The 19,412-nt window shown below is 44.7% G+C and overlaps 1 protein-coding gene across 1 annotated transcript in view; it reads left to right on the top strand.

Moving 5' to 3' along the window:
• Window positions 1–19,232, top strand: part of LOC138493295 (histone H2A.V-like) — a 282,469-nt gene extending 263,237 nt beyond the window's left edge. Inside the window, exon 6 of the mRNA XM_069620394.1 lies at window positions 18,891–19,232. Coding sequence (XP_069476495.1) covers window positions 18,891–18,952 — 62 coding nt within the window. The 3' untranslated portion in view covers window positions 18,953–19,232. The remainder of the gene's footprint in view (window positions 1–18,890) is intronic.
• Window positions 19,233–19,412: the final 180 nt, after the last annotated feature.

Here is a 19,412-nt window from a genome sequence, read left to right as displayed (position 1 = left end):
CAAGGAACTTCTGGCTATCAAGTCTGCCTTTAAGGCTTGGCGGCATTATCTGCTGGGGGCCCGACACACCGTTACTGTGATTACGGATCACCGAAACCTGCAATATTTGAAAACCGCAAAAGCCCAATCCTCTACACAACTCCGTTGGGCATTATGCTTTGCCGAGTTTGACTTCATAATTACCTATCGACCTGGTACAAAGAACGGTAAAGCTGATGCCCTTTCTCGGATGGGAGTGGAAAAACACTTGATCAACCCTAAACCTGTACCAATCATTCCCGAACAAAGAATTCTGGGTGTAATCGCCACAGAATCCATAGAGGAAGTTAAGGATAAAGCCAGGCAACTTGTAACTCCAGCAGACATACAGAATTGGCATCTGCAGGGAAAGGACTTTGCAGTAAAGGACAACTTATTGTATTTCCAAGAACGATTATACCTACCCAGCACAGATTTACAGAAAAAAGTAATCGCTTGTTATCACGATTCTTTAATGGAAGGACATCCCGGTATGGCCAAGACCTCAGAAAAGATCAAGTGCTACTTCTGGTGGCCGTCTTGGAAAAAAGATATCAGAGACTTTATAATGTCCTGTGGAGTATGCGCCCAAAACAAGAGTCAAAAGGAAAGACCAGCAGGCCTCTTACGCCCTATTGACATCCCACCTCGCCCTTGGCATACGCTTTCTATGGACTTCATCACCGATCTACCTCCATGCTCCGGATACAATACGATTCTAGTAATCGTGGACTTATTCTCCAAGATGCCGCATTTCATTCCGCTCAAAGGCTTGCCAACAGCAGCAACTCTGGCCCGAGAATTTCTCGAAAACTTCGTCCGACTGCACGGTTTTCCTTCGGTTCTAATTTCGGATCGAGGTAGTCAATTTATTTCTCATTTTTGGCGAAGTTGCTGTCGGTCGGCTCAAATTGATGTGAGACTATCTACCAGTCACCACCCTCAGACCACGGACAAACCGAGAGGACCAATCAAACTCTGGAACAGTATTTACGCTGCATGCTGCAACAAACTGAAAAAACTTGGAAAGACATCCTTTGGATAGCCGAATATGCCTACAATAACTCTGTCCATTCGGGAACTGGGAAAACCCCGTTTTTTCTTTTGTACGGCAGTCACCCTCGAACATCGGAGTTGGATCCCCTCCAAGATCTTGAAACACCAGCAGTAGACTACCTGCAATCTACAATCACCCAAGCCTTTAAGGAAGCTGTTTCTCACCTTCAAAGGGCTAAAGAACAATACAAGAAAGGAGCAGATCAACATCGGAAGGAAGCCCCTCAATATCAAGTAGGGGAACAAGTCTGGTTATCCACCAAATATCTACCTCTAAAAGGGCCAAGCACATTCAACCCAAGATACCTTGGTCCCTATTCCATCACTACCATAGTAAACCCAGTAGCGGTCAAGTTGGACTTGCCCCCGCACATGAAGATACATCCGGTCTTCCACGTCTCTCTATTAAAACCCGTGCAACCTCAAACCCGACTAACTAAATCTCCAAAACCTATCCTAGTTGATGGAGAACTCGAGTTTGAAGTCAAAAGCATTCTGGACTCCAAGATCTCCAAATCTAAACTATTTTACCTAATTGACTGGAAAGGCTACGGCCCCCAAGAGAGATCCTGGGAACCTGCTGAATATGTTCACGCTCCTCGCCTAATCAAAAGATTTCACCGAACATTTCCTGACAAGCCAAAACCCCCGGAGGAGCCCGGTTTGGGAGGGGCCTTGAGGGGGGGTACTGTCATGATCTCTGCTTCCAAAAGGTCAGGGTTTTCCCAACTCCCTTGGAAGCAGATCCATAACCCAGGTTCCGAGTGCCAACCAGTCCCAATTGGGACCTTTTGGACCCAGTCCTGGCGCCAGTGGCACCAGGCTCATAAATATGCCCAGTCCCAGTGCTGGAAGTGCCGGGCTCATAATGCTTGGGTGGACTTACCTGCAGCAGACCATGCTGCTTACTTGCCTGCCAGTTGAGCCTCTGATCCTCTTCTGTTTGGAACTACTTTTCCTGTTGAGTGGGGCAGGAGCCACTCCCTAGATTCAGAACACTGGAACTCTTCTGGAAAGCAGGAACTCTTTTCTTACCTAGGCGTGGCTGTGGAAGGAGACACCTAAGCACTACAGGAGGCTATTTAAACCACACCCAATGGATGAATCTTGCTTTGCGTTATTCTGCATCCTCTGCAGCAGAACGCTCATCGTGTCTTCTGCATCTGATCCTGGGCCTAGGAAAAAGGCTTACCATCCTGAATCCAGTCTTCAGCAACACCTATAAAGACAAGAAAGAACAGGTTAGCATTACGGTCTTCAGTGACAGCTCTTCACTTACCTGGTCCATCGGCTGTCACCAACGCCTCGCGGTGCATTCCGGCATCTGAAAGACAAAGGCTTACCTACTCTTCGTGCGCTCCGGAGGTCTTCACACTGCATTCTGGCATCTGAAAGACAAAAGCTTACCAACTCTTCGCACGCTCCGGAGGCCTTCGGCGCTGCATCCCGCATCTGAAAGACAAAACAAGGTGCGTTTAAAGACATTGGGGAACTTTAATACTCACGTACCATTACTCCTTTCCACATCTAACCCAGTGGGTATTCCGGCACCCTGCAGCCGCTCCGAACTTGTACCTGCAAAATAAAAAGACAGTTAGAGCGCATCGTGAAGCAGGCAGCAAGCGCTTACTTACGTGCTTCCAGGCGCTTCTATTCATCACACGGGCTCCATCTTCAACTCACTTCAGCCCGTCATCCGCCATCGCCGGAACCCTGCAAAACAAGAAACATCATTACTAAAGACTTTAAAGACATTAGAATTACTCGAAACCTACCGTTCGTGCAGTAAACGACGGACAGCAGTCCTCTGAAGTCAAGAGGCCTGCTCCCCTTATCCAGTGAAGAAACTGGTTACAGCACCCTGCCCCGAGGCAGATGGAGAGCATGGCGTTCACTTACCTAAGGTGAAAGCGTTAACCTTTGGGGTTCTACAGGAGAAGAGAAAGGGAAGAAGAGAGACATTCAATAACCCAGTTCCTTAATCCCATATTTTCTATCTGCAGACATCTTACCCTTCAAGTCAGACATACAGTGCACAGAGGTCCAGCCCAAAGAGCCAGCCGTGTGTTGCACATCACCTTTGAAGATACGGTATACGCCCAGTCAAGACCGGCGCCTCTACGGGAATCAGGTGAGCGTTACAACCCCCCCCCTTTTTACACAAACACTGGGCCGAGGAAGAGGGTGACTGAGAGTAACCAGACTAACTCTCACATCGTACTGGACATGTCCCGTTAATCGGGTCAGGCAAAGTCAGGCACTTTGCACTAAGTGCATGCACCTGATACCAGTTAGCTCTCCCCACACCAATAAAAGGCAACACCTAAAGACACACTCTGAGCAAGGCAAAACATGAGCACCAGCAGAACTTCTGGGACGAAGGCACACCCACTGGACCACAGCCACGGACCAAGGGACGAGAGCAGCGGGCCGAAAACCCTAAGGGTTCCCTACTGGAGGTCGTTCCCTCTGACAGACCACAAAAGACACGTGGAGAAAGCCAGAACCCATAAGTGAAGATTGCATTGTGTTTCAAGGACACCAGCGACCATCCCGGTTGAACAGCAGAGCTGGGGAGGCGAGGTCAAGCCTGTGGTACTAACCTTGACTCATGAATTGGAAGTAACAAAACAAGAAAGAACGCACACAGCCGGTGAGTTTGCAAGCGACCTGACAGACTAGTGTATGTTAAAGCAAATGGAGTAGCACCATTATATCAGAAGTGAAGGCTGCTCGCGTGTGAATGAGACATGAAGAAAGGCAGACCCGTGAATGTACTTTGAAGTAAAAGGCGGCTGTGAGATCAGCGATACTAAGTAATGGAGTGATCTGGCGAAAGGAAGTAGCCCATTTGAAAATCTCGGTGAAAGGTACATTGTTGGAAGTTATAAAGTGAACCAACGTTTGAAATAGCTTTTAGCAGAAGACGTTAGAAGACGGTCAAGATGTAAAGGTGTGTGTAGATAATTGCATGTAGCCTTGGTGTCAGTAGAAGGGGTACACTCCTAATAGGATTGAAATCTCAGACTACATGAGAGGAAGTCAAGACGGTACTTGGAGAATGGAATTTGATGCATATGAATAATAAATCAGTGGATTCATAGCAGAAATCATGCCTACCCCTACCTCAATCAAGGAAAAGGCTTGTATATGCTTAGAATGCTTTGCACAAACCTGACATACAGTTTGTCTGCTCTAACCGTTTATTAGATCAAACTGGGCAACATGCAGGTAATGTAAATGCAATCACTGTTTAATCAAAAATATAGAAAGAAATGAAAGTGAACATAATTGAAAACATGTTTAGAACCTATATGATTAACCGTCCTACTCCCTCATCTTAAATCTAAGTCTAGATCCTCATGCTAGTACCTTGCCCTAGTTCATCTTGCACATTCTGGTCCCACTTCGTCATAGTCCCTCTTTCAAAGACCAGCCCCACCTTTTCCCAGTCCCTCGTTTTGTCCTCCTCCCAGACCCTTGCCCTGGTCCTTCACTCTCTTCTGTATTCCAATCCCTCATCCCAGTCCCTAGTCCTAGTCTCGTCTTTCCCTAGTGTAAGGTGTGTCTGACCTGGACTAAAGTATAAAAGAAAGACGGGCTATATTAAATGGACCAGCAACCTGTAGGTAAACATGGAAGTTACACACACCTTACCACACACATGCGCGTGTCGTGGAAATCCGGGGATGAGATGTGTCAAGCCTGGCATTAAAGTGTTGGAATTGGAGATGGCGGTAAACCAAAATACTTGTATAGCATATAGGAAACTATCCTGGTGTGGACCATGGGAGGGAGAAATGATCTTCCTATGTGTGTGTTGAGAGAATCCAGAAAATGGATGAGAACCACCAAACCCGTACCTTCTGGGGAAAGTAGTGCTTAACTGAGAGAGGCTGCTTGGGCAAGCATAGTGTACGTTTTACTTGCCAAAGGACACTGCATCCATGTCTTGTCCACATGACAGATATTTAATGTAAGGTGCCATAAGAAACCAAACATACACACTATTGAATCTATCAGCCCTGAGTCAGGGTAACACTTTATGGTACATAAATATTAAAACAATAAATACCTCTTCGAATGGATTGTGTCCTCCCACATATTCCTCATCTTGTAATATCTTCGTTTCCAGGTTCAAGTCCTTAGGAAAAACATTCTTCTCGGCAGAGGGCACTGTGAATCGAGACGGTTGACCCAATGTCCCTCGAGGGCTTCTATCTCAGTTGACGTCATCGTCGAGTACCTATACCACCCGCAGCGCCCGTTGGCTTCAGCTCTGTTTTCCCCCAATGCGATTGCTTTGAGAATTATGGCGTGTTTCAGTTTTCCATGAAAACGTTTCGAGATGGCCTCATCTTCGACTCCTACTACTCCGAAGACGGGCTTCAAAAAGTGCCTAGATTGCAGCGTCAAAATGCCCTTCACGAACTTGCATAAAATATGCATCTGGTGGCTGGGCGTCGAGCACAAAACCGCTGACTGTCGATTCTGTCAGTCGATGACAGGTAAGGCCTTAAAAGAGCAAAAAGCTAAACTGTCAGTGGGTAGGATTGTCCCCAAATCCCCATCCACTCCTTCGAAATTTGGGTCATCCCACGAGTCGAGAGATTAATCTCCTGATAAAAAAGGTCGAAAAAACAATCCTACTCGAGGAGCACACACTCCTCTTCATCAACAAAAAAAACGAAGAGAATGCATACATCACCTTCTCCTCCTTCTTTTTCCTTCTTTTTCTTCCTCAGATGAAATAAGCAAAGTCTGCCTGACTAAAACCACCTCCAAAGTTGAGTGGGAACTGTTTAGAAAAAAAATGTGTAAAATCATTGAGGAACAGGCCTCGTCCTCCTCGAAACATACCAAAAATGGCCATACAATGGTCGATGGCAAGCAGGAGGCCAAGGCAAAATCCTGTGTGCCTGGAATGCAATTTCACCAAAGTGCCAGGGGTAGCGGAAGTGTCATCACATGACCCTTGACCTCTGATGACACCACTGGAAGTTATGTCATTTGACCCCACCCGGAAGTGACATCACGGGAAGCGATGGAACACGACCTTTCACCTCTTAACAAAACAGGAAGTGGCATCACATACCATTGTTCCTAAGTACACTACAAAAAATATGGTTACAATATCACTGTAATGTGAAATACATTTCATACAAGAATGGATCACCATATGTATTGTTAATATTAGTGTGTATAGGACCTTATTAGCAAATTACTGTGAATGCAAGCAGATGTCCAAGGCCAAATGATAATGATGTGTTAATGTATAGCACTTACGCTTAAGCACTTTATATAGAACAAATATGCATACAACATCACCCAACCTGTGTTGGTACTCATTTATCAACCTGAGAAGGATGAAAGGCTGAGTTGGCCTTGCCGGATTTCGAATCTGCAGACCACACACACAACGCAGGAGCAATCGTTCAACCCCCATGAGCTATTTTACCGGCCATAGCTAGCTTACTGGCTATAGTAAAATGAGCAATTATATGTTTGAAGGTCCTCAAGATCAGAAAGCAAATTACACTCTGTAATAGATACCATTAAACTAGTAACAGAGATTTAACAGCAGGCCAGTTCATCTGCAGATCTGGTGCAAAGTTGACCACATGTCAAGCCTGCGTGGATCTACTTTTCAGGCTTCAGAGGTTGGCAAAATACATATCATTGGGAGGGTTCATAACTGTGTATTAAAGAATTTAGAGTAGCACAGAGAAAGCAGCACAATCACACAGCATCCCGTACTATGTGCACTCGTTACCTTCTACATACAAACAAACATCCTGAACAGCATAACATTGCGATAGGAAAGATAGTCACATTAAAACAAAGCATTAATTGTTGCACAATTAAATCAAGGGTCACATTTTGTGCTATGGTTAAACATTTCTACACTTTAGACAACCTTTTGGGCACACAGATTTTGTCAAGTGACTGAGGACACCGATATGGAATGTCTTGTGATGATCATAACAGAGACAATGGCAGAAAAAACATGCTATAACTGCAACTTAATCAAAGCTAAATATATAGACCAAAATGGATGCTTATTCTACTCTAAATGTTTTTGGGAGGTTTTTGTCTGCATTGAGAATTTGAGGTGTTTAAGAACAGACTAAATCAGTGACTCATCCCCTGAAGTGTGTCTGAAATAAGCCTTTAACGAATCTAGCAATTATTGTATAGAGTTCCAGAAAGACACATTGTTTGTTATTTCTATTATTTCTTATTTAGGCTCACTGCTCAACGTGTTATACTTGTGGAACCCCCTGTTTTTTTAATAAGCCTGAATAAGAAAGCATGCCACTCTAGAAACAAAGAGCCACATTACACTGGCCACAGCGCAGGAGCTTCAATTGGTAAAAAAAAACAGTTAAAAAAACAAATGTGTTGGGGTAGCAATGGAGTCCTCAGGGGCCCCAAATGATGTCCCTGCTGCGTGCCCTCGAGCCCGGGTCATAAGCCTAAGACTTCTCGGCGAGACAAGAAATCGACAAAGAAACCGCTGAGTCGAGGGTCGAGTCCCTCGAAGCACAAGTCCAAGGACAAAGCGTCAATACCACCGACGCGGATGAAAAGAACAGATGTCGTCTGTACATTAATTGACGACTTTGCCTTAAAGTCAGGAAAAAGAAAAGGTTTTTAAACCTCTACCTAAAAAGGTTTTTTTTTCAGATCCTTACCCTCAATATATGAGGGCTATGAAACTTCAGATGAAACCCCTCTATGTGGTCTTCAATTATATACCCCAGGTATTCATAAAGATACTAATGTCCGTGAATGCTTCATTTCAGAAGAGACCAGGATTTGGGAGCTACATGACACCCTACAGACAGCTAGTGGGGTAGACACCTCTCCAGAGCTAGATTTTGGGAAAACGGACCCGGCTGACCATGGGGATGCATCATACAGAAGCCTAATGTCCAGTTTTGTAGAGTTCCTAGGATGGAGTAGGCCAGCTCCTTCATTTGAGCAAGACGACTGTACAGACATATTAGACAAAGGTTCTCAATATAACCCTATGCTACCATTTCATGTGGCACTCCAAAAAAGGGTTGTGGCAGATGGAGGCTCCTCAGTCCAGCCATGCAGTAAATAAAAATCTCACAAAAAATACAGGACATCCAGTAGTGACCCTGGCTACCTGTCAATACAATACATCTGACTCTGGAAAGTCTAAAAGTGCCAGCAGCTACATCCGCTTCTAAGCAAGCTGCGTATCCAACCATACTCCCTGATAGGGATGATAAAGGCATTGACTCATAGGCAAAGAAAGTCTTTTCTGCTAGCAGCATGGCTCTACAGTCTGCTAACTCTGCATGTGCTCTTGCAAAATTCACATTCATCCTGTGGGACTGCATAGCAATGGCGGCTAATCACATCCCTGAAGGTGAGGACAGAGACGACTTCTTGAACATGATAAGGGATGGTAAAGAGGCCATGTGTGAGTCTCTGCAGTCAGGTTTGGACACTGCTGACAGCATCAGCAGGGCCATGGCGGTAAGCACTGTCATACACAGATTTTTGTGCTTGAGGAAGTCAGGGTTTGCACCCAATGTACAATCTAGACTCCTCAACATGCCCTTTGACGGCTCGCACTTATTTGGTAATAAGACTGAGAAGCTGCGGACCTCAAAGCTGGCAGCCAAGTCCCTAGGTGTTTCTATCAGCCAGCCTCAGCCTTTTCACCTCAGTGGATCATCTTGGAGGGATAGGTCCTTTCGCTACTACTCCTCAATTGGAAGAGCGAGAGGACAGGTTCATTAAAGGGGTCAAAGGAGATTCCCTCGTGGTGGACGAGGGAGAGGTGCAAAGCCAGCCCAAGCAGCGGCATCTTTACCATCAGCCGCTGCTTCAACTGCCTCAAAACCTTTCTGAGGTCTTGACTCATGACACCCCGGTGGGAGGCAGACTGTCACAGTTTCCGAAAGAACGGCAAAGTTTAATTCGGATACATGAGCACCGGAAACAGTATCCCACGGTTACTGTCTCCCCTTCATTCAAAGACCTTAGAATCAGCCACCGGGAAGCCATTTTCTAAATGTTCCAGATCCATTCCTGTTGCAGGAAATTTTGACCCTGCTAGAGAAAGGTGCTATAGAACCAACCTGTGACACAGAGGAACAAAGGATGGTATTATCCCTATTTCCTAATCCCCAAGAAGGATGGAGGACTGAGACCTATCTTGGACTTGTGATACTTGAACAAGTTCCTCAGGAAGGACAAGTTCAGATCCTTGAGGCCCTCCAGCTCCAGGACTGGATGGTATCATTGGACCTTCAGGATGCTTACTTTCATGTGCCAATCCATCACAAGCACAGGAAGTACCTGAGTTTCGAGTTCTGCTATTTGGGCTGACCTCTGCCCGAGGGTTTCCAGCAAGCTGATGGCGGTGGTGGCAGCAAATCTCAGGAGAAGGGGAATTCACGTCTAACCCTACCTGGACGATGGGTTGATCAAGGCATGTTCACCCGAATAAGCCCTGTAACATCTCAGCATAACCTGCCACTCCCTTCAAAGACTGGGCGTCTCCCTCAATTACAAGAAGTCGCACATGATACCATCTCAAAGACTCCAGTTCATTGGAGCAGTTCTGGATGCTTCCCTGGGAAAGGCCTTGCCACCAGAGGTGAGGGCTCAACACATTCTGCAGATGGTAACAAAATTCCAGAATGCCCAGTGTCTTCCGACCTTCGACTTTTTGTGGTTGATCGGCCTCATGGCATCCTGCATTTTCCTGGTATCAGAGGCTCACCTCAGAATGAGATCCCTTCAGTGGGCTCTCAGGACACAGTGGTCTCTATTCTCAGGCTCAGGATGTCAGATCTACTTCAGTGGGCCGGCGAGGACAACATTCTGAAGGGAGAACCTTTTTGGCAACCATGGGCAGAGATAACAGTAGTAACGGACGCCTAACTCACGGGGTGGGGAGCACACGTCAACAATCTGACAATCAGCAGTCGTTGGTCTCCATCAGAGTCCAAACTAAGCATCAACCTTTTGGAGCTAAGGGCAATCGGACTGGCGCTGAAGGCCTTTCTGCCCTCTGTACGGGGAAACAATGACCTGATAATGATGGACAACACGGTGGCCATGTAATACCTCAACAAGAGAGGAAGTGTAGAGTCACTACCACTGTGCAGAGAGGCAATGCAGCTCTGGTTTTGGGCAATTCAAGAACGAATCTCCCTATTGGCAGTTCACCTAGCTGGAGCGGAGAACATGGTGACGGACGCTCTGAGCAGGCAGTGCATGGTTTCCCATGAGTGGGAACTAGCTCAGGAAGTACTTCAACAGATCTTTACCCTTTGGGGAACCCCTTAAGTGGATCTGTTTGTGACCAGTATTAACCGGAAGTGCGAACTGTTCTGCTCCAGGGAATTTCCCTCAAGAGGAGCTCTAGGAGACGCGTTTGTAGTGGACTTAGAGTTTCCACTCCTGTACGTGTTTCCTCTAGTCCCCGTCATTCCTCATGTGATCAGGAGGTTGAGAAAGTTCAGGAAACCCATGATCCTTATTGCCCCGGATTTGGCCAGTAAGATTTGGTACCTAGACCTTCTGGACATGTCCATCTGCCCTCCAATACGTCTTCCACAAAGAGAGGACCTTCTCTCACGAGAGGAGGGTTAGGTTCTCCATCCAGAGGTCAAGACACTCAACCTTCACGCATGGTTTCTGAGAGGCTGAGATACAACGGTTGAGACCTCCCGGGTGATGTAATGGAGATTTTGCTTTCGGCCAGAAGGCCAGCAACAAAATCCTTATACCGCTGTCGTTGGAACACGTTCTGCAGCTGGTGTAAGGAGAAAGATGTGGACCCTTTTCAATGCTATACACCTATGGGTTTTATGGTCTTTCCATCTAATGCCATTCCATCGAATTGTTTCCATCTAAAACATTTGCATCATTTCTTTATTTTTTTTGGGGGTGGAGTCCTCCAAACCCCTGTTTTTTACCCTTTATAATGCACCTAAACAAAAATTAACCCTCTACCCCCAAAAGATATGCGTTCAATGGAAATTTTTTAGATGGAAACATTTAGATGGAATGGTATTAGATGCAATGGCATTTGATGGAAAGACCAGATACCCGCCTATGGTGTTATAATTTCTGCTGAATTTGGCAAATCTGGGGCTCCACATTGGAACAGTCAAGGGTTATGTAGCAGCGCTTTCCATATTCAAGGGCACCTGGGAGGAGGTATCCTACTTCAAAATACCCTTAATGACTCAATTTCTTAAAGGACTCTCAAATGTGTTTCCTCCTACACCTTTCCAAATTCCAACTTGGGACATTAATTTTGTTTAAAAGCTTTTGACGTGTGTGCTCCTTTCGAGCCACTCCATTCCTGCACTTTAAGGTTGCTAACTTACAAAACTATTTTGTTGGTAGCAATAACATCAGCCCACAGGGTGAATGAGTTGCAGGCCTTATCCTGTAAACCTCTGTTTACCACCTTTTACAAGGATAAGGTTGTCCTTAGGTCAAACCCTCTTTTCAACCTAAGATTGTATCAGATTACCTTCTAGCACAGAAAATTGTGCTTCCATCCTTTTATCCTCCACCTCATCCTGGCAAGCAAGAGGGAAGATTTCCTAGACTCGATCCAAGGAGAGCTTTAAGCTTTTGTGTTTCAAAAATGGCAAAGTTGCGACATCAAGAACCAACTTGTCATTGGTTATACAGGACACAAACTACGTCTGTCAGTTACCAGACAAACTCTATCCAGATGGATCATATTGGTTATTTTGGAGTGCTACTGGCTAGCTGGAAAAGATCCCCCAGAAGGCTTGAGGACTCATTCCACTAGGGGCATGGCAGCTTCCTCTACTCTTCAGAGGGGAGTTCCTATAAAGGATATCTGCGAGGCAGCTACCTGGTCAACCATCCCCACATTTACAAAACATTATTGTTTAGACACCAGTAACAATGAGGGAAGATTGGGAAGGCAGTTCTATGCTCCATTCTTGACAAACATTAACTCTCAAATTTGTACTCCCTCCTCAAAAAGAACGTAATACTGCACTGGGAGTCTATCATAAGAGGAGGAATACGTTTGTGGACACAATCCATTCGAAGAACAAGTTACTTACCCCTGGTAACAATCTTTCGACTGGATTTTCCTTCCACGTATTCCTCGTTGTCCTCCCAACCTACCCCACTGTAGAATTTCCAAGCTTTAGACTTCATGCTCTTTTAAGGCCTGATAATTAAAGGCACTTGTCAATGGCGGTAATTCTGCATTTGGGTGGCAAAAATAACAGAACTGAAGCCAACGGGCGCTGCACGTGATATATGTAATCAACAATGACGTTAACCGAGATGGAAGCCATCGAGGGACATCAGGTTGACTGTCTCGACACACAGCGCCCTCTACTGAGAAGAAACATTTTCCCAAAGCAGCTGAAGATGAGGAATATGTGGGAGGAACATCCAGTAGAAAGAGCGTTACCAGGGTAAGTAACTTGTTCTTCTTCACATTACAAGTAATATAACAAAACAGGCACTTGTGTTGGAGGGTTTGACCTGCTTTCCAATTCAATGGCCTGGCACCCGGTACCATCTGCTATGTGTAGGCCATACGACATTCCCAATGCCTCACTGTAGCAGCTAACAATAAGAAATACTCATTACATAACACCAATAAATAACCAGCTTGTTAATCACAGTGGCAAAATAAGAATGCATACCCTTGATCTGGCGCACCCTTTCCCTCATATTTCTGCTTTATCCATGTTACCCCAACACACTTTGTGCATTGCAATGAAAACATGTAGAGTCACATTAAATGCATATTTGTGCGGTCTATGTCCAGTTAAAATCTTTACTACCACACACCATTCGAGAAAATCCATATCACAAGTTGGTTTGCAAGCGTGAGTAGCCTGTTCACACTTTCCTATCGAATGCCGGTTAACATGTGCTGTGAACTCACTTTTAGCACAGCCTAGGTAGCTGCAGTCTACTACTTCCAAAGATGGATACCTACAGAAACACCAGGAGGGGGACACAACATTTACTAGGCCACCCGGTCGCTCCCACAAAGAAAACCGGGGAAAGCACTGCCCTTGAGAGAGCGGACTCAGGATTTGGCCTCACTGCGGTAATCCGACGTGACAATGGCTATGGCTCAACCTCAAACGGAACCCAAGAGCCCAAAAATCCAAAGGGGGAAACTAATATATATAAAACAACTGAGAAGCAAACAGCCAGAACATGGATTGCCTTTTTTCTCCTTGAAAGTTCCTCTTGCCAGGACACACGGCCAACTATGAGAGAAGTCTAAGGATTAGACCAGTTCCAATTAGACTGCATCGCCCCAAACTGATACCTACCTGAAGAAAATGTCTGCCTTTTACAGAAAGGAAATGGCAACCCAATGCCAGCCCTGAACCTTTGAGCAAGGGTAGTATTAGTCACCACCAATTAACACATGTGAAATACATATAGCAAGGACTTCCGCATAAACTCCCCAGTCAAAGAAACATGAGAGTTACAGCCACTACCCACAACAAATCTTAGACGGGAAGGTAACCCGTTATGTTTACAAATATGGCATGGACTTCGCGTAAGAAACTGCCACACCCGTAATGCCATTACAAATGGGCCGCCAGGGCTCGACTGTGAAAACTGTTTGACAGGAGACCCACAGTTTACAGCAAGTGGTTGGTTGTTTTTCTCTGTTTTCCCCTGCTTCGCACCAAAAGGTTATTGTATTGGAGTGATGTATACCGGCACCCGCCCCATAGCTACAGAGAGGGGTGGGTGGTGAACTCCAGTCAGTTTTGGAATAAACCGCGCTAAGGCAGCGCTCCGTCGTCTCTGACATGACTTTCTCTCATGCCTTTGGTTTGGCAACTTTGTACGTGACTGCCTACCACACAGCCCCACGGTCGGGATGACTGACATGGTTAAGTGCCACATCGCCTTCTGTCTGCTATCCTCTTCTCTGTGCCTCCTTCACTCATCTTCCGCTGAGTTCCCAAGAGGGAAAGCGAACTTTGGAGCAAGCCGAAAAGGCCTGCCTCACCATCAGGGACGTGCACAGGGTACGAGCAGCCCTGCACTTTCAAAAATCCCCTCACCTCACACATACTAGCCAACACGCACACCTACTATTCCCTAGGACCAAACCATCCACTCTCCCAGGAGGGGAATTTGATGAAAGGTGACCAAATATCTCCACAGGGATCACCCCATCTCCCCTGCTGACAGGAGGTACCATGGTCCTCCATCTCACCCCCCTAGTGCGCATACAGAACTACCCGTGCGACAAAATGGATGACAAAAGGCTTTAATATTATAAATGGAACAGAGGTGAATAATCACAGACGAACACGGAATACACCAACAAAAAGCTAATACTCAGATGGCCTATAATAACCGCTTACAAATGACAAACATAAATCCTTCCATCTAAATTAACACGGGCAGTAAAACCTCTTCATGTCCCCGCAGGTACTTGAATAATGTTGTCTTTATTTGACGATTTCCAGGTGGGCGTAAGAAAAACCACTTTTAAATGTACCTGTGACCAGGAGTAAAATCTCAACCAGAATTTTGTGAGGGGTTACACTAGTCTACCAGTCTTAGTTTTTCATATCAGTCCTGGTTATTGTCCTACTCCTAGTTAATTTCTCATGCACAGTCTAGGTTAGTCACAGTCTGTCATTCCCACATATCACTTGATCTGTATTTCCTCCCTTGATATAGCCCTCCTTCTGTCCCCGTTTCTCTTTTTCTGTTGCTTGCTCTCTTTCACTTTCCCCACCCTCTCATTGATGAGTGTGGTTCCAGTCAAGGTGGAAATGGCGCAAGAAAAGGTGAAGTAAGAATGAATAGTTACATGGAGAGTTGGTAAGAAGGTTGGATGCTGAAAGCATGTTATTTCATTCTGTCATGCAAAACTAAACCCCTCGGCCTGCATATTGAATTACGTGTGGTATTTCTACGTTTCACAACTGGGGGCCTTGCTTGATTGAAGGCTTCAAGGGATGCATTAAAATCAAGCTCCGTTATTAATAGGGGTGTACCGAACTTCAGCTTCGAGTAAGTATTCAGCTGAATTCCGGCAGAAAAAAAGCTGAATACTTAGTCCTTCTCATTTGAATACAATGCAACAAGAACTCAGAAAGGCAAATATAGACTTCAGTTTGTAAAACTGAATAGAATTAGACCAGACTCTTAGCCACAAGACCAGACAAATTGCTATCACACAGCTGTAAAATATCTTATATTGTAATCTGCTCTTTAGGGCATGTTTTGTTACAGATTCCTAAACATAAAAGGTGCTCACCTTTTATACTTAGCCAGCAACAATACAGGAAACTCTTTTCTTTTGCCGAATGTTTATATGCATTGTGCACTTTCTTCAGTTGGAAAAGACAAACTGAAAGAAATGTGCATATTTCATTTAAGGATTCATTCAGTTTCTGTCATGTCACTTCTCATTGCGTGCATCAAAGTCCCCCCTTTTCTTTTTTTAAGGACTGGAGTCCTGAGTTTAACGTTATCTGATATTTTATCACAAATAATAAGGTGCATATGTTTGTGGATTGGTGGGAAGGAGTGGCCAGGATAAGTGAAAAGTGAGCAGTAGTTGTTCCTATGGGCCATGCCCATGAATAAACATTAAGAATTTACAATAGGCAGTGGAGACTAGCAGGGCTCGGTTATGTCATGCCCCCACCTAACAGGCCTCTCAGAGGAATTTATGTTGGGTAATCTCTCCAGTTCCAAAGTGGGCCAGTGTGACACTGCGGATAAAGATAGGTGTGAGGACTCTGTATGAGACTCTGTATGTTGGTGGAATTTGTAGGATGCAGAGTTGGGAGAGCCAGAGAATTCCTGGGATGGGCCGAGTCTGGCTTGGCTCCAAGTGGCAAACGTGGACTGAACCGGCAAAATGAGCACGTAAGTCTTGGAACCAAAGACACCATTGCTGACACTCAAGCGGCATACAGTGCAAGCCTCCATTACTGTATCCTGCCTCCCTAAACCCCCACAAACGTCCTACTTAGGGCTTTGCACCCCTAATACAAATACCATACATGGCATTCCACCTCCCACCCCAAAAGCATAAATCCCCTACCTGGAATTCTGCTTGCCATCCCTACTAAACATAAATCCCTGCATGGCCTCCCACCTCCCAAGACCACGCAGAGAGACAACACCCTACACCTACTCGGCGAAATCAGACAATGAAGGCAGCCAAAGCTAGAAAATGATTCTGTTTTAATGAGGAATAAAATAATAAACTATCAGGTAGTAGTGATTAAATGGCCTTTTTGTTCTGCAAGTGTTTGGCTAGTGGCAGTGGGTTCAACTCCGACATAAAGCAATTCTCTAATGAGAATATGCATTTAGTGCCTTTCTGCCTAGTTAATATATGAAAGGGATTTGGATATGTGCTTTGGCTCTCCTGAATGTTAAGTCCCTTCACACCCTTGTTTATCAAAATGAGCATTTTGCTTTTTTGACAAACATATTAACAGCTGGTCTAGGTAATGCCAAGGTGACAAAAGAACAGACCAGGCTGAGACACAACACCGTTCCATCATCACAAGTGATTGCGGGCCATTGTTTACTCAGAAATGGGTGAAGGTCATAACTGCTGTTTAATCACTTCTAACAGCATTTGAATGCAGGGGCAAGAGAGATACCCACAGAGCTCGGGAGTAGGGGCCAGGTCAGACTCGCCTTTCTTAAAGAAATGGGTGTAAACACTACAGGGGAGAAACTTCAGCATGAAGACAACTGGATGAGGGAGTGGAGAGAGGACGATCTTGGAAAGCTCCCTCTCAAAGCCACCAGATGGCTGCAGTTCAAAATATGGAACATTTCTTCCTCGTACTTTTGCACTCCTGTCTATGTTATATAAATGTTGCTATGTAGTAAAAATGTAATGCTTGTGAAATTACCCTTTGAAGAATGAAATATGTGGTTGTAATGTTGTAAAGGTTATTGATTAACCAAAAACAATTAAAAAAAAAGAAAGGCTGAATCGTGTGAGACCTGCAAGCCACTCAGATTAATTCAGGGCCGCCGCTGCTTTAACGCACCAGACTATCCAAGCAGCTTTCTTTTTTGCCCAAAGAAATGAAAACAAAACAAAAACGGCACTTCACAGGCAAAAAGATGAAATTCACAAAAAGCAAGAGAAAATGTGGTGGGAAACTGCTGCAAATATATTGGTTAGAATAGGACTATATGTCGATAAAAGTATGAAGGAAATGTTAAAGTATATTTTAGTGCTGCTATAATTTGCTTAATTGGTTTGGTGGCCATCAGAGTTACATAAACAAACTTCCCCTATGTATGATCCAGGCTTGTTATTTTTTTTAATGCAATGAATAGTTAGACCTGATGTGCAAAATCAGTTGTAATAAATGACCACGTGCTTACCCATTCACCAAACACCAACAGCCTCTCTGAAGGAGTCCTCTCCTTTGTTTGGCTTACGTGGGGTGGGTTGAATAGTTGAATAGTTGTGAAATGGAGTTCACGCCAACATGAACCATTTTATAAATGTCGATGTGAGCTGCAAAGAAGTTTTGAAACTCCACTGCAGCGACTTTGCAACTGGATAGAGAATGCAATGCGTCTGATTCACAAAGGCAGTTGTCAATTGCAATATCCATCGTGTTCATTGCAACATAGTCCTTTTGCATTTGTGAAGCCTCCTACATTGACGGGCACTGGTTTTGAATATGCAACAACCTTCTGTACATTTGGTCCCTTCATGTTGGTTAAATCTGCTTTTTTCGGACTTTTATACCTTAAATAAAGATGCTGCATTGATTAGAATAAAACGAAATAAAAGTATACAATGCATTTAAAAGTGTGCTTTTTTTTAAATGAGTGTGTTTTTCAAGTTTGCAACCAGATTTATTAAATAAAGCAACTATTCGGCTTCATATTCGGCTTCGGCCGAATAGTTGACAGATTATTCGGTATGCAGCCGAATACTAAATGTGCTATTCGGCACAGCCCCAGTTATTAAGCGTGAACTTTGCAGGCATTCGCTGAATAGAGCAGCTGCTTGAGTTGTCTCAGAGGTAAGTGGTAAGGCACTAATGCTGCTCACATGTTTCTCAGCCAGAAATGGGCCTATGGCCATTACGCTATTGGATACTCGTTAACTCAGTTGCAACTACCACATGTACATGGCCGATGCCCTCTTTTCAGGGCATGGCTGGTAAACTGGTTACTGGTCTTGGTAGCAGGACGTGCCCTCTTAAATATGGTTTCAAACATCATGGTCGTCTGTATTCTTTTTCAGGGTGCTATGGTCCTACTTTTTTGTTTTGTAGTAAATGTATTGTTAGTGGGTACGACTGTTACTTTGGGACATTATGTGCAGCCCCGGGCAATTGAGGCTTGAAGGTGTGTTTTAACATAATTAATAATGCGATGCTGTACGGTACAGAAGTCAAGCCTCCATAGCAGGCTGCGTAAGCTGCAGGCTTCATGGAACATGCTAGAAGTATTAAATCAGCCAGTAGAGGCAAAGAGTTTATGTAATCAGACTCACGGACTGATCAGCCCTTAAGCGTGCATGTTTTTTGTGCGGAACCCCTTTTTTATAGGGCCAACACACAGTCATGACTGCATTTGTAAAATGCAATGAATAAAAATATTGGCTTTGCCAATGTGTGTTTGAGTTGGCTAAGGTGCGTCTTGTGGATTATTTACTTCAAAGGTTTGCACATAAGCAAACACTGGTGTTTTCGGAACCTTGGCGCAGAGCAGATTTCTCTTCCAGGTTTGCTGTTTTTAATGCAGTTTTCTCTCGTTCTTCCTAGGTGTGATCCCTCACATCCACAAGTCGCTGATCGGCAAGAAAGGACAACAGAAAACTTCCTAGGAGCATTGTCTACGCAGGAATCCTCCGCTCTCTTCCTCCCACCTCCCCTCCCCACTCTCCACTGGACTGCGGTGGAAACAGAAGAACCACGTGGAGGTGTGGATTTGACAGAACAAATGAAACCGAACAGCATAGGCAGTGGACTGTAGAAAAGAGGAATGTGTATGTTTTTAGTTCCAACACATTTGACTTTTAAGTTGCGACAGAAATGTGTTTATTTTATTGGCTAGTTTCTCCTATGTGTTTCATACAAAAATGGAATAAACCATGTTTTATGATACCGTGTTTGGTTTTGAGATGCAGGTATTTTAAAACCATTCATTTATAGAGTGCAGGTGGCAGCCGATGGAGAAAAGCTTAGAAGGCCTAGCTATTATTGTATGATGCAAGGGCCATTTCTTGTGTCATAGAGCACCTTCATAATTCGCAGAAGCTGGGGGCAGTTGAAGGATATGCATCC

This window comes from Ambystoma mexicanum, chromosome 10, assembly GCF_040938575.1.
Source record: "Ambystoma mexicanum isolate Mex_15411 chromosome 10, UKY_AmexF1_1, whole genome shotgun sequence".
NCBI lineage: Eukaryota > Metazoa > Chordata > Amphibia > Caudata > Ambystomatidae > Ambystoma > Ambystoma mexicanum.
The sequence above is the reverse complement of the archived record's forward strand: the minus strand, read 5'-3'. Positions and strand labels throughout refer to the sequence as shown.